Consider the following 12377-nt stretch of genomic DNA (forward strand, 5'->3'; position numbering starts at 1 on the left):
GGAGTACATGCCCTATCAGTGTCAACTGATCCACTACTGATCTCCGTTGGAGAAAAGATTGACGCTATCGGGAATACGAGTTTGGTGCCGGGAATACGTCAAGGTCGCATATCTAATCGAGATTACAAACCTGTATAGGCACGGCAAGACTAATGATTGGCCAATAACTTGGTCAAGGACAGGATAAGTTTTTATCGATGATGTTATTTCCATGTGCTTGCATACATTTCACCATGGCATGGGACGAAATATACAGAGAGGTGTTTTTACAGTTCTATCTAGACAGATATTTGTTGTTGACGATGCATATCGTCTCCATCCTTTTGCCATCACCAAATCAATGACTATCTTGCCAAATCTTGGTTTGGCCAAGTAAATTCAAAATAGTACATTCAGGTGATATCCTGAGGTTGGGGTAGTCCAAACAGAAGAAGTTGATTTCGACACAAGAATGACCATGAACAACCGAGACAAAGACACTGATCGCATCTGCACAAGATGCCTTTCGTGAACAAAAATAGTGAGTGGAGATTCAAATGAAGCCGCATGGATGATTCGTAGGAAAAGTTCACATTAAAACAACAATGATTTGATCAACAACGAGAATGGAGAGTGGAATTAATTCATGACATGACTGTAAAACAATTTGTCAAGTCAGGGAAAGAAACAACAACGAACAATCGATGAAGATTCAAATGAAGCATGAATGACCAGTAGAAATTATTGAACACGACAATATGGAGCTTGTGCATGGCAGCAACGCATGGCACTGCTTTTTCTGCTCTCAGTTGTTGGTATTCTCCACCACGATGGAGGGACTCGAAGTTCGTGGCCTCTTTCTGCCAGAGGATCCAGTGGCCTCGGAAGTTGGCGGCGTAAGTTCAGACCGTTGAGTCAACCTATGCGATCGATAGGTACGACCGAGCTCGTGAATCTCGGTGATAATCTTCGTGATCTGACTGTTGATCAACGACTTGATTTCGTTGCCGACCTTGCTCTCGTGGTTCCTCATCCCCAGGTGATGTGACTCGAGTCTTTTGATAATGCGATCTTCATGCAGCGAGAGTCCACCTTTGAGTTTGTTACTCATCTCCTCAGAAATGTCCAAGTTGACCTTGTTCTGACTGTTCACTGCGGCATCAGTTGCAGCAACCTGGATAGTAGCCAGGCCTGCACGCTCAAAATCTCTGATGATCTGACTCGTCAGTTGCTCAATAGCCCCGTTGAAGGTGCGACCCAATCCCTTATAGCGCGAAATGTCACTCTCGGCCACGGCGATGGCCCTGATTATGATGTCTTTTGCATCATCTGACGGCTGGATCGAACGAGTAGGAGCTATTGTGGTGTTCGGCAGCACTGGGTCGAGAGTGTGATCGTTGATCCGCACATCCACATCAAGGCTATCCGAGCGGGGTGATTGAGGCGTAGAAACAGAGAGCCTGGGGATACGTGAACTGCCCCGGTCAAAAGACTGGGAAGTTCTGGTGTTCTCCGAAACTCTCAACTGGCTAGGCGAAGGATTTGTAACACTGAAGCCTGTATTGAATGGGGTAGAAGCCTTTGCTGTAGTAGATCGTCTTGGAATTTGTGATCTGGGAGTTTGATTCGTTTTTTTCCTTAAAGGGGTTTGAGACGTTGATCGACTCTCAGATTGGTGGCTCGACGCGTACCGTCGTCCATGCTGTGACAAAGATCGATCTGATTCATGTGGTGAATGAGTTCTCGAACCTGCGCGAGATCCTATTTTCGTGTCATGTTAGTGGGAAAGAGTTTTAGCAAAGAGTCTTGTTGCTTCGAGCCACTCACCGGTGACAAGTCCCATGCCCACTCGCTTTGGTTGATTCTCGTGCTTTCGCAGACGATCATCAATCGAGCGCCGAGGAGATGTGAACACGGGTGCGTTGTTCACGTTTTCAAGCGACGTCGGTAGCGCAGGTCTCAGCGGCTTGTTGACCTGAACCTCTCTGCCTCGCAGCTCGCAGTCAGATGAATCTTGACTTGGAGAGCGCATCTTTGTTGTGGTATGAGTTATAATATCAGATGGGCATCAGTGATCAATGCGATGCTCGTGCTGAAGGATAGACAGACCGATGGAGGCAAAAGAAAGCGGACAGAAGAAAGAAGAGATGGGAGAGGTGAATGCTCTTATCAAGATTTGATTGACTGTGCCAGTCGTCAAGGAGAATACGAGAGATAAAGTATCACAGGGTAGAAATTATCAAATTCTGACTGATTCTAGCAGTGGATGAAGGTGATCTGAGAAGTGAAGGATGACTTGGGAGGCAGTATCAAGATCTGTTTTGTTGTAGCAGTTGAGGTTGATTCGAAAGTGAGGGGTATGACTGAAAGTGGCAATATCAAACTGGAAAAGATTGCGGAATGCTGACGAGAAAACGACATTACGTCTCTGGTTGTGGATGCCTGAGGTCTTTCGACTTTTAGCTTCCTGGAAGGTATTGGTGGTGACAGACTGTTGACCGATTGGGAAGGCACTCGAGAGGGAGGACTAGGAGTGGCACAGGGCTCTCTTCCATTTGAGCCTGAATCACCTGACGTAGTTGAAGCCATGCTTGAGCTTGACCAGAATGATCTGGCTCTTCGGTATATGGATAATCCGGATTCGGAGGAATTCACTCACTTGATCTGCTTAGCCATGTGTTGAACCTTCAAGTTCATCTAGCTTCTCAGTTTTGGGTTGAGACCTTGGATCTTTACCAAGGTACTATACACTCGGACTATGGTTATTGAAATATGAGCATGCATCTTTCTATCAAGTGCAAAATGCCTGAACTGGCTGGGCTTTACCTGGACGGAGCGTGTATCAAAAGCAGATCTCACTATATGTAAAATTACTCAGCCGTTGACAAATCATGAACTAAACAAATAAACATAAAAAAAATCAAATTACCAAACCATAAAATCCATCACTGAACAGCCTTCCCTCAGTCTGTATCCATACTACCCGCGAAGCCATCCTCTTCACAGCATGAAGCAGCCCGGGTTTATCCAATTATAAAGTGGTATCCACCTGCATGAGCTAATCTCCGTTTCGAATCGGCAGTAAAGACTGTTCTTTTTTCCTAGAACCCCAGCTGGCAGACTTAAAACCGCCAAGACGGTTGCCGACATTCTTCAAATCAACATCCTTATATACGCCAGAGCGGGGAGATGATGGGCTTGATGAGCTTGGCGACGAACGGCTCTTTGAAGACCAGTAATTGGGAGACGATGGCGTTCTGAGACCGGCTTCGAGGGCGTCCCCCTCTGGCCAAGATAAGAAATTGTTACCTTGGTTCCCTCTGTTCCGGTCCTTGAGTCTTTTCAATTCTGCATCTGCCTCTTGATTGTATCCCCTCAGTGTATCAGAAAGGCGCTGGTAGGCTTCGACCAAACTGCCGGAAACCGGGAGTATTGGTGGCTTCGAACTCCTTGCGGTATCAGCTAACTGATAGGTTATGGCTTTAAGATTTTCTTCTAATTCGTAAGCCTTGTCATTGTTGGGCTCGATCTTCCTAATCTTTCCAATGGTTTTTTCGAGACTTGTCGACCAAGTTCTGGTGGCATCTCTGACGTGGTCGCACTAGAGGTAACAAGGTTGCCGTCAGCAACAAAACACAAAATTCATCTGGATGATAATGTTCTAGCCGGCGCTCAGCTTACCTGAGCTTTGCCAAGGTTGTGAAGCATGTTTGTGCAACTTACCCCCAGAGCTACACCGCTAAGAACGATGCTGGGAGTAACAATAGAGTCAACAAGTGGTTCCGGCGTAGGAGCAGGGACGACTGGTTGTAGCAAGAAAGCTAACAACGCAACTGAAAGGATGCGCATATTGAAATATCTTCTAGTGTATCCTGAGCGAAGTAAGTGGTTATGTAGACGTATAGTATCCCGTGGTCAAAACCATGTAAGACTTTAGTCAACGAATTACTGAAGCGAGTGTGAGAGTTCGAGTTGGTCAAATAATTAATTTTCAAGTTGGTTTGTCGACATGTTGGAGTGGAATATAGGAAAGTATTTGTATGCACAAAGGCTTTCAACGTCCTGTCCGATCAGGGATAACCATGACAGACCTTTTTAGATCGCCTTAGTCGCCCGTTAGATTTACTAAATATGTACTTCGTAAATGTTGTGTTGATAGGAATGTGAAAACTCTGCATCTCACAGCTCTAGATGCCAAAAAAAAAATCATTCCATGTTCATCCCAGGCGACTAGGACCATGAAAATATCACAATTAGGATTCACCCGCAGTCTAGTCCGACTCAGAATTGCCTTGAAAGCACATACAGAGAACCCAAATTAAGAAGACAAACATGCATTAGAGATTCCCCGGACAACACTGCATGCCCGCCGTATCCACTATAATAAATCCGCCACCAAAGCCCTATTGGTAACCACAAACCACGAGCCAGATCTTTGCTTGGCTGGACCGCAAAAAGCCAAAGTTTTGGTCCCTGCAAATCTGTGTTTAGTTTTAAGAAGCAGTCTGCTAGGGTTGACCATGAATAGGCGTCCAACATAAGTATCTCGGTCATGCCGAGCGGACTTAGTAATGTCAAAAGTACAGCAGTGTGCATTGGGAATTTTCTGGATCTATTGGATCGCTGCTATTGTCTTTACTGACTTGTTTACCCCACTGACTGATTCAGATACTACCAAGGAACTAACTATCATTAGGGCTTCTACTACTATGTATGTATCCCGCATCAACAGGGTTGTGGCTGGGTATTTGTTCAAGGTAAGGAGGAAAATCTTCCATGTATTTTCTCGTAATAAGTTATAAGTGAAGATCTATACCAGGTGAGTGGGTGTCTGTTCAAAATTCTATTCCAGTCCACTTAAAAATGCCGTTCTTATTATGCTTTCGCTTACCACCGAGACGATTGAAATAACTCTCCTGTCAAGGTCTTCCTTGCAACAGAGTCAACCACAAATAACCCAACCAATTTCTGCAGCCCTACTGACAGCAGCGGACTTAAATAGCTAGCTAAAATAGGAAAAACTACTACTAAACAAAGTGAGAGAAAGGTAGGGAAATCGTGGTTTGTTGAATGGATAAGCATAATATGCAGGCCTTGATGCCATTCAGGGTTAGGGTATTTGCCAGTAGGAAGATGAGCCCGAGAACTGTACTCCTGAAGTGGAAAATTACGACCTGGGGGAATGGCTTGCATTTGACTACCAACCGATCGGATAATGCTTACAGATTCAAAATAAGTACCACAAACTACAAGGCTTGCATCCGGTGTCGGCTTGCAAAGTAGGTTCATTGGTCTACACTGTCACGTGATGAAACCGTTACTGAGCGATGCTTAGCAATTGTTGCGATGATGTAATCCTAGGATTCCAGTCCGGTTCACACTACAACAGACAAACCCCTCATGATACACCAGACCTTGCGCTAACCCAATGACGGCGGCACAGCCCAGACCACACGAGGTCTTACCTCTGGAAAAGGCTATGTCCGGCTTTCATCTTACCATGGTTCATTGAAGCCTAATGGAATTGAGCAGAAACTCCGAGGAATCAATCAGGAAAATGTGAGCAACGAGCTTCAAGTGCTGACCCCTCAGAACCCCTAGGCAGCAAGGCAGCAAGGCTAATCTTTCTCATCGTCTAGGATCGACCCTCATCTACGCATCCGCCGAGCCATTCGCGCCGACGATGCCCTCCTGGTCCGCCGTATCCTCCGCTCGCACCCGAACCTCCTTCACAATCCCGACTTGACCGGCCCTCGCGACGAAGCTGGCAACTCTAACCTGCACCTTGCCGCCAAGCTAGGTCACGTCGAGATCGTGCGCCTTCTGCTGTCCCTCGGTCACGAGTCGCACGCCATCGGACCCGCCCTCAACGAGCAGCACCAAACCGCGTTGATGCTGGCCGCCGCTGCTGGTCACACAGAGGTCGTGCACGCGATCGCCGAGGCCGACCCATCCGTCATCCACCGCCGCGACAGCCGCGGACGCGACGCTGTCATGGAAGCCGCCCTGGGTGGGCATGATACCTGTCTACAGATCCTACTGACGTACGTTCCCGGTGGGGCGTACGACGCGGTACGTCAGGCTGATCTTGAGGGGAACACGGCACTACACTACGCCAGCAGTAAAGGGAACATGTTGGTGCTTCGGACGCTGCTTGCGGCGGGGGCTGATGCCGACAGGAGAAACGTATGGTTGTGGACGGCCGTCGAGTACAGTCAGAGCGTGCAGTCAGAAGTGTACCTGAAGAATCTGATTGCCGACATGGAGAAGAGGCGTGCTTCTAAAAGGGAGGCCGTGAGGGACGAGAGGGTAGGCACCACCGGGTGATGCATTTCGGCGCTTGTCGGCACTGTCGGCACTTGTCGAAGCAATACTTGCTGCTCATGATGCAGCTCGCACATGAGTGTTGTGACAGTAACCTTCGAAGGATTACGACTCCTATCCGGTATTCTGGCTACAGGACCAAGAAACGATGGTCGAAGCTTGGACATGAGAAAGACTATCATCATCCCGCCCACAACTCGCTTCAAACAACAGGTTTGAACTGGCCTCCTGTTCATCCTTTTGGTTGCCATGATGTTCAAACCAAACATCTATATCGCAATTGGTTTATTCAAGGCCTCACTCGATCTGAAAATGCCAATCCAAGAGTTGCAACAACGACGCCGACGATATTCCTACACCTTTGGGCAAGTCGCGCCAGCTGTCGGGTTCATATGCCACCCATGCCAAATCTCTGCCTAGATGTTCACAGGGCCATCTAAAGCAGTCTAGGACAACAAAGGGTGACTCATCGGCTACCCTCAGGCGCAAGTTGACAATTATGACTGTCACTGGATCTTGGACACCAGATCAGACACGGCTGGTTGTAAACACCATTCAACCAACTTGTCTCTGCTCGCATGAATACTGAGTTGAGGGTGATTCAGGGGTACATGTCCGGCACTTGAAATCATTCCACTATCAAACAACCGATGGGTGAATTTGTCAAGTCTCATACAGTGACTGGAGAATTTGATCCCAACTTTGAGGGGAAAATTTTTTCCTACCTCGCTGCTGTCTAGCTCTTGGTCACTGTCTTGCTCGTGTTATCTATCTAGTCTAGTCACATCCTGTTCGCAAGCATATTAACTACGGATCCTCCCAGCCGTTTCTGCATCTTTCTTCTCACCCATTACAACCACCGATGATTGCTGATCCTGCACAGCTCAACCTACCCAAGTCTTCGAGAACTACGAGGCACTGCCGTGTCTCGTGTCAACAAACTGGATCGCCAACCTCGCGGCCAACGGCCCACAGCTCAATCACACTCTTATTCATCACCTCCTTTCACCCCAGACCTTAGGTTTCCCTACCCAGCAGTCAAGTGCATCATTGGCCAGTACTTTCTCTCCATTGCTACTCCTCGCCGCTACTGGGCCTGGCTCATTGTCTGTGGTTTTTTTGACGTCGACAACAACGAGGTTTGGCACAAGGAAATTTTTATCTCGCAAGACTGTGAGCGCGGCTACAGCCATTCCACAAGACAGTACGACAACGGACCACTACCTCCTCGGTGGGCTGCTTTGGGTAAGCTACTGTCGTACATTTTGTTACTTGAACCTTGGCTACACAGCCTAACGTGACTGTTGTGTCGTCACTGTAAGCTAGTGACCTATTGACTGCATGTCCTGAGTAGTCTAGTGACTCGACTCTTTTCCAAGCAATATTTAAAGCCTTGGCTCGATTCCTCCCTACTTTTTAACTAACCTGGATATAGGTCAACTTCCTCACCCAAGTGACGACCTCTCAAACGTTCGCATTCGTGGTTACAAGGTCGGTCAGCGAACCTACGATATTATCAACAGTCAAGTTGTCGACGTCACCCGTCCAGATAGTCCAGTAGTTGTGCGACCTACATCGGCTACTACAGCTGTCCCTGTACAGTCTCGTACAAACCCAGTACCTGCAAGGCGCTCTCCTCCTCCAACCCCTGAGCCGACATATATTTCTGCTCAGCAAGCCTTCAACTCGTCTTTTCACGGTCGACACCCATCAGTCGTGAGCCAGAGACAAGGTCGCTGGAGTACTGTTTTCAACCCTTACATTGCACAGTGGGTTCCTGTCTGGACTCCTGCCAATTGAACTAGCCTCAGGTAAGCCGAAGCACTCTCTTATAGCCAAGCAGCTTTTAACACCTTGCCTGCTATACCCAGATCTTGACCTGATAAAATGTCGGACCAATCGAATAGAGGTCGTACTTCGCGTTCGCAGTCTCGAGCACGCACGCACCCACCCACGCCATCTCGACCAGCAGCTTCACCAGCCCAGCCAGCACAAACACCTACTGCCTCCACACCCACTGCCGCTCGCTCGGCAACAGCATCAGCCAACACCCCCTTGCCTCCCGTCAACGGTCCACCTCCCCCGCCTGTACTGCCTCAGTTCCACCAGGCCACCATGGCCTACTCTGGCAGTGGCTTCAATGCCCGCTGGGGTCCAGACGGCGGTGGTCCACCAAACTACATGTATGGACGTGGCATGTATGGCCAACCAGGTCCTTATGCCAATATGCCGATGCAGTTTCAACAACCTGGTGGTTTCGGCTACTGTGCTCCAAACGCACCCGTTATAATGCCCTTCGGCATTGCTCAGCAGCCCTTTAACCCATATGGCGGACAAGGCTACCCACGGCCAGTCATGACACCAGGCGGGCGACCTCCCTACCCCTATCCCATCCTGGACGGGAGTGCGCCTTCGGCCAACATGACCAACAGCACAGGAGGTGTAGGCTGTGAGCCGGGATACAGCTACTTTTTCCCACCCGAGCACACCAAGATACACTTTCTGCGTACAGGCCCAGATGCACCGTGGCAGCTGCCTCCGGGCACGCACATCGAATTCACGGCGGCTCACGTCCCGACCAACATTACAATCGCACAGCTGATGAAGGGCTTTGGAGCTTCCAATTCCAACCCGCGACTCAACAACATCTGGGAGGTGCTGCCTGCGGGCAATGGCAAGTGGTATAAGGGAATGCAGTTCAACGGGGACGACAGCGACAGCTGCAAGAAGACTCTCAAGGAGGTCGGATGGGATAAGACGAGAAGTGGGCTGCCGGGGGAGAGCCCGGTTGTTTATCTGTATGTCACCAAGGATTAAGAGCGACTCTCGCGGGTTTGTTCGGTGTTTCGTTTTCATGGTTGCTTAAATGTGTGCTTGCTTGGCATGTGCTTTGGCTTAGTCTAGCATTGACGTTATTTGCATTTGTTGAGCGCTGGTTTGTTTGGTCCTTGGGTTCATTTTTCAGCGCCTGGGTTTCTTAGAACGAGCACAGATGACGATAAATTGCGCAGAGGACTGTTTCTACACTAGTCTGACAAATCCAACCCAATCGCTACTCTTCACCGTATACGGCTCGAGCAGCCGCCCGACTGCTACTTTCCGGCGCATCTGCAGCCTCGTCGAGCTTCGCCGGCCCAGCGTTAGGGTCCGCCGGTTCAAAGGGCGCGATGGTCTTCCTCCTGGCCTCCTCCTCGGTAAAGGTGCCGTACATGTCGACGGGATCAGCAAAGCCCAGATTCTTGGGCGGGAATAAACGCACGACGACGTAGTATATCAGGGAAGCGGAGAAGAAACCTAAATTCGACGGTGAGCATTCTGGCGGATACAAAATTCATCAGCTGAGGGCCTGACGTACCGAAAAAGTAGTTTCCCGTGTTGTACTTGACCAAGCCATCAGGGATGCTGATGTTTGGGTTCAGCCGACCAACCATGCCAGGCACGGCCGGGACAAAGCAAAAGATCCACACCAGTATCGCCCGCAGGTTGAAGCCGTATGTGAAAAAATAGCTTCCGTCTTTTTCGAGGGTGTACAGTTGAGAAAGTTCAATCTTTTGCTTGCGCAAGAGGAAGTAGTCGGTCTAGAGAGTGGGGTTAGTCTGCATCAACATAAAAACTTCATAAAAGAGCACAGCTGACTTACCAGCATTATTCCAGTCAAAGGGGCCAGAAAGACCGAGAAGGACGCCATTGTGGCCACAAACACGGACGAAGTGTTGTAAAACAGCCACGGCTGTACGACCCAAGACAGTGCTGCGCAAATCATGCAGCCTCTGCGGATGTTGATATAACGCGGGAACAGACCCGCGAGGTCCATCCCGGCGGCGTATCCATTGCCCATGATATTCTCGGCCAGCTGACTGCACACCAGCCCGAGGGAGCAAAAGAAAGCCGCCGCGCGCCTCCCCGCTGTGTAGTCGTCCACCATCCACTGTATAACAATGTATAGCGGGTTCCAAAACGGTGGCTGGCCGTCCCAGACCACCAGGCTCGCGCTCGCCGTCAGGATTCCCATCAACGGGACCATTGTTCCCGGAACAAACGTCGCAAAGGCTAGTCCCGGAACCTGGTTGCCCTGCCGCCTGGCGAAGCGGGTAAAGTCTGCCTGGTTTAGAATGCCGGCGCTTATGGCTCCGATGCCACTGGTTATGGCGTAGAACCAGGTCCAGGCTCGGTCAGGGGATGGCGGGCTAGGAGCGCGGATCAACGGGCCCACGCCGCCGGCGGTGTGGCAGGTCCAGACGGTGATGGAAAGCATGACGCAAAAGGTCACGCAGTTTGCGATGGCGACAGGTCGGATGGCGACTTCTGGACGGAACCACATGAGCGGGACGCTGATGAGCTGGAAGACGGCGAAGCCGACGAAATCACGGGTGGCGACGTGTGCATTCTCGGGAAAAGTGTTTGGCATCTCGAGAAAGTCCCTACTCCAGGAGCTTATCATGGCGGTAACGCACAAGCCCCCGAGCCAAGCCTGGCTGGCGTACCATACCACCGAGAGGGTCACGCGGATGGCGATGCCGATGTAGCTTCCCAGCTGACCAAAGATGATCCTCTGGAAGACGGTGAAGCCGACGTGCCACTCACCACCGACCCAGCCGGTGGCGGTGGCGACGGTGACGACGAAAACCTGCGAGACGAAGAGAGCCACGACCGCCTCCCACACTGCGAGACCCAACCCAAGAATAGCGGCGCTGGCGGCCCAAGCGGTGATGGTGAACTGGGCAATGGCAAAGAAGGCGAGGTACTGCGGCCGACCCCAGATCCGGCGCGAAGGGGGCATGGGGGCTATGTCCGGGTTGATGAGGTGGGTAGTGCGGAAGCCATGGTGTACCTCGGAGTCGTCCGAGACGGCGAGGCGGCGCTTGAGACTGGCCAACATGCTGGGCGGCCTCGGATGAGAGCTTGCTATTGTGCTTCCTGACGACGAGGCCGAGAATGAGGGTTGAAGAGGGCCGAGGAGTGGCTGCCGCTCAGCGGCCGACGGCGAAGAGTCGCCCATGGTTGATGAGTGGTTGTGAATGCCCAGAGCTTGGAAGTGCCGAGTGCGGGGAAACGGATGTCAGATAGATAGCATGCCGCGAGATAGGAGCTGGTTTAAAGCTTGGCTGGGCTTTAGGGGTAGGGCTGGGACCTTGGCGGCCAAGACTGATATGAGTATACAAGAACCAGTCTTGTATGGGAACTAGTCTAGTCTAGTATGGCCGGATACTATAATCAAGTCCGTCGGTCCATCAAAATCTCGTCGGATGGAGATCTACCGATGAAAAGGTAGTGTCGCAGGACTGTGGGCAGGTACACATAAATGCACGTGATTAGATCGATAAGATAAGATAATCTCCATGGTCCATGAAATGCCATCTAAACTTTGCTTTGCTTTGGCAGGCACGACAATGGATCAGTGGCGTGATGGGGGCCGTTCCTGGCGTCACTGAAAGCGGGGCGCGAAAAAAAAAAAACTCAATTCCAATCTAAGCACAGTCCACGGTTCAAGATTTTCCAAGTTAACCAAATACCAAACTCATTATCAAACGTTGTTTATTGACCTTCCAGAAGTAACCATCCAGCCGCACAGTTGCATTCTCAAGGTCCTTCTCTTCTTTCTCTTCATTCTCTTCACGTACGGGACACTCTGTGTGCAATTTCTCCAGTATTGAAACCTAAATTATGTTCCGACACTCCACATCGGAGAAACCTTATGCCAGTCATCTACTGTGGTACAATTTTCCAGTGCCCACAGGTTCAAACTCTAATATACCGAATTTCTCACATGATGACAGTTCATCGCATTTAAAATCGCTACAAAGATTCACTGATGTTTGGAAACCAAAGTGCAATGGTTACCGACCTTGTGGTTCAATCCACCCGGCAACCGGGCATGAAGCCAAAAGATAGGATGAACACCGGACAAACCGGGTACTGTTGCCGTCGTCGGATGATTCGGCAGCTTCCCAGCCTCTCCAATGCTCCATGTACTCCGTACACAAAATACGAGTTTGACTTTACTTCGTACATATAGACCCAGAAAGACCTTGATCATCCATACCCCTCATCTGTGCCATGGTGACACCAATATC

The 12377-nt window shown here is 50.0% G+C and overlaps 4 protein-coding genes across 4 annotated transcripts; 1 reads left to right on the forward strand and 3 right to left on the reverse strand.

Moving 5' to 3' along the window:
* Nucleotides 1-784: 784 nt before the first annotated feature.
* PgNI_09215 (uncharacterized protein) lies at nucleotides 785-2011 on the reverse strand (the record flags this gene model as incomplete). Its single annotated transcript, XM_031129202.1, has 3 exons — nucleotides 785-1563; nucleotides 1729-1740; nucleotides 1807-2011. The coding sequence occupies 3 exons, from the start codon at nucleotides 2009-2011 to the stop codon at nucleotides 785-787; spliced, it is 996 nt and encodes a 331-aa protein (XP_030978171.1).
* A 1026-nt stretch (nucleotides 2012-3037) lies between these two features.
* Nucleotides 3038-3828, reverse strand: PgNI_09216 (uncharacterized protein; the record flags this gene model as incomplete). The annotated part of the gene is made up of 2 exons (XM_031129203.1): nucleotides 3038-3580; nucleotides 3703-3828. 2 exons carry the CDS (start codon nucleotides 3826-3828, stop codon nucleotides 3038-3040), a joined length of 669 nt encoding a protein of 222 aa, XP_030978174.1.
* Nucleotides 3829-5375: 1547 nt separating this feature from the next.
* On the forward strand, nucleotides 5376-9311 carry PgNI_09217 (uncharacterized protein). The gene is made up of 4 exons (XM_031129204.1): nucleotides 5376-5538; nucleotides 5619-7548; nucleotides 7739-8114; nucleotides 8175-9311. Exons 1-2 carry the CDS (start codon nucleotides 5498-5500, stop codon nucleotides 6304-6306), a joined length of 729 nt encoding a protein of 242 aa, XP_030978173.1. The 5' UTR covers nucleotides 5376-5497; the 3' UTR covers nucleotides 6307-7548; nucleotides 7739-8114; nucleotides 8175-9311.
* Nucleotides 9312-9355: 44 nt separating this feature from the next.
* Nucleotides 9356-11302, reverse strand: PgNI_09218 (uncharacterized protein; the record flags this gene model as incomplete). The annotated part of the gene is made up of 3 exons (XM_031129205.1): nucleotides 9356-9597; nucleotides 9659-9881; nucleotides 9944-11302. The coding sequence occupies 3 exons, from the start codon at nucleotides 11300-11302 to the stop codon at nucleotides 9356-9358; spliced, it is 1824 nt and encodes a 607-aa protein (XP_030978166.1).
* Between the last annotated feature and the right edge of the window lie 1075 nt (nucleotides 11303-12377).

The sequence above is a fragment of the Pyricularia grisea genome, assembly GCF_004355905.1.
Source record: "Pyricularia grisea strain NI907 chromosome Unknown Pyricularia_grisea_NI907_Scaffold_7, whole genome shotgun sequence".
Lineage (NCBI taxonomy): Eukaryota > Fungi > Ascomycota > Sordariomycetes > Magnaporthales > Pyriculariaceae > Pyricularia > Pyricularia grisea.

Bases quoted from the DNA above. Each gene is read 5' to 3' on its own strand.
- PgNI_09217 (XM_031129204.1), top strand. From the start codon at position 5,498: ATGGAATTGAGCAGAAACTCCGAGGAATCAATCAGGAAAAT. The intron at 5,539-5,618 runs GTGAGCAACGAG...CTCATCGTCTAG, and splicing joins GAGGAATCAATCAGGAAAAT to GATCGACCCTCATCTACGCA.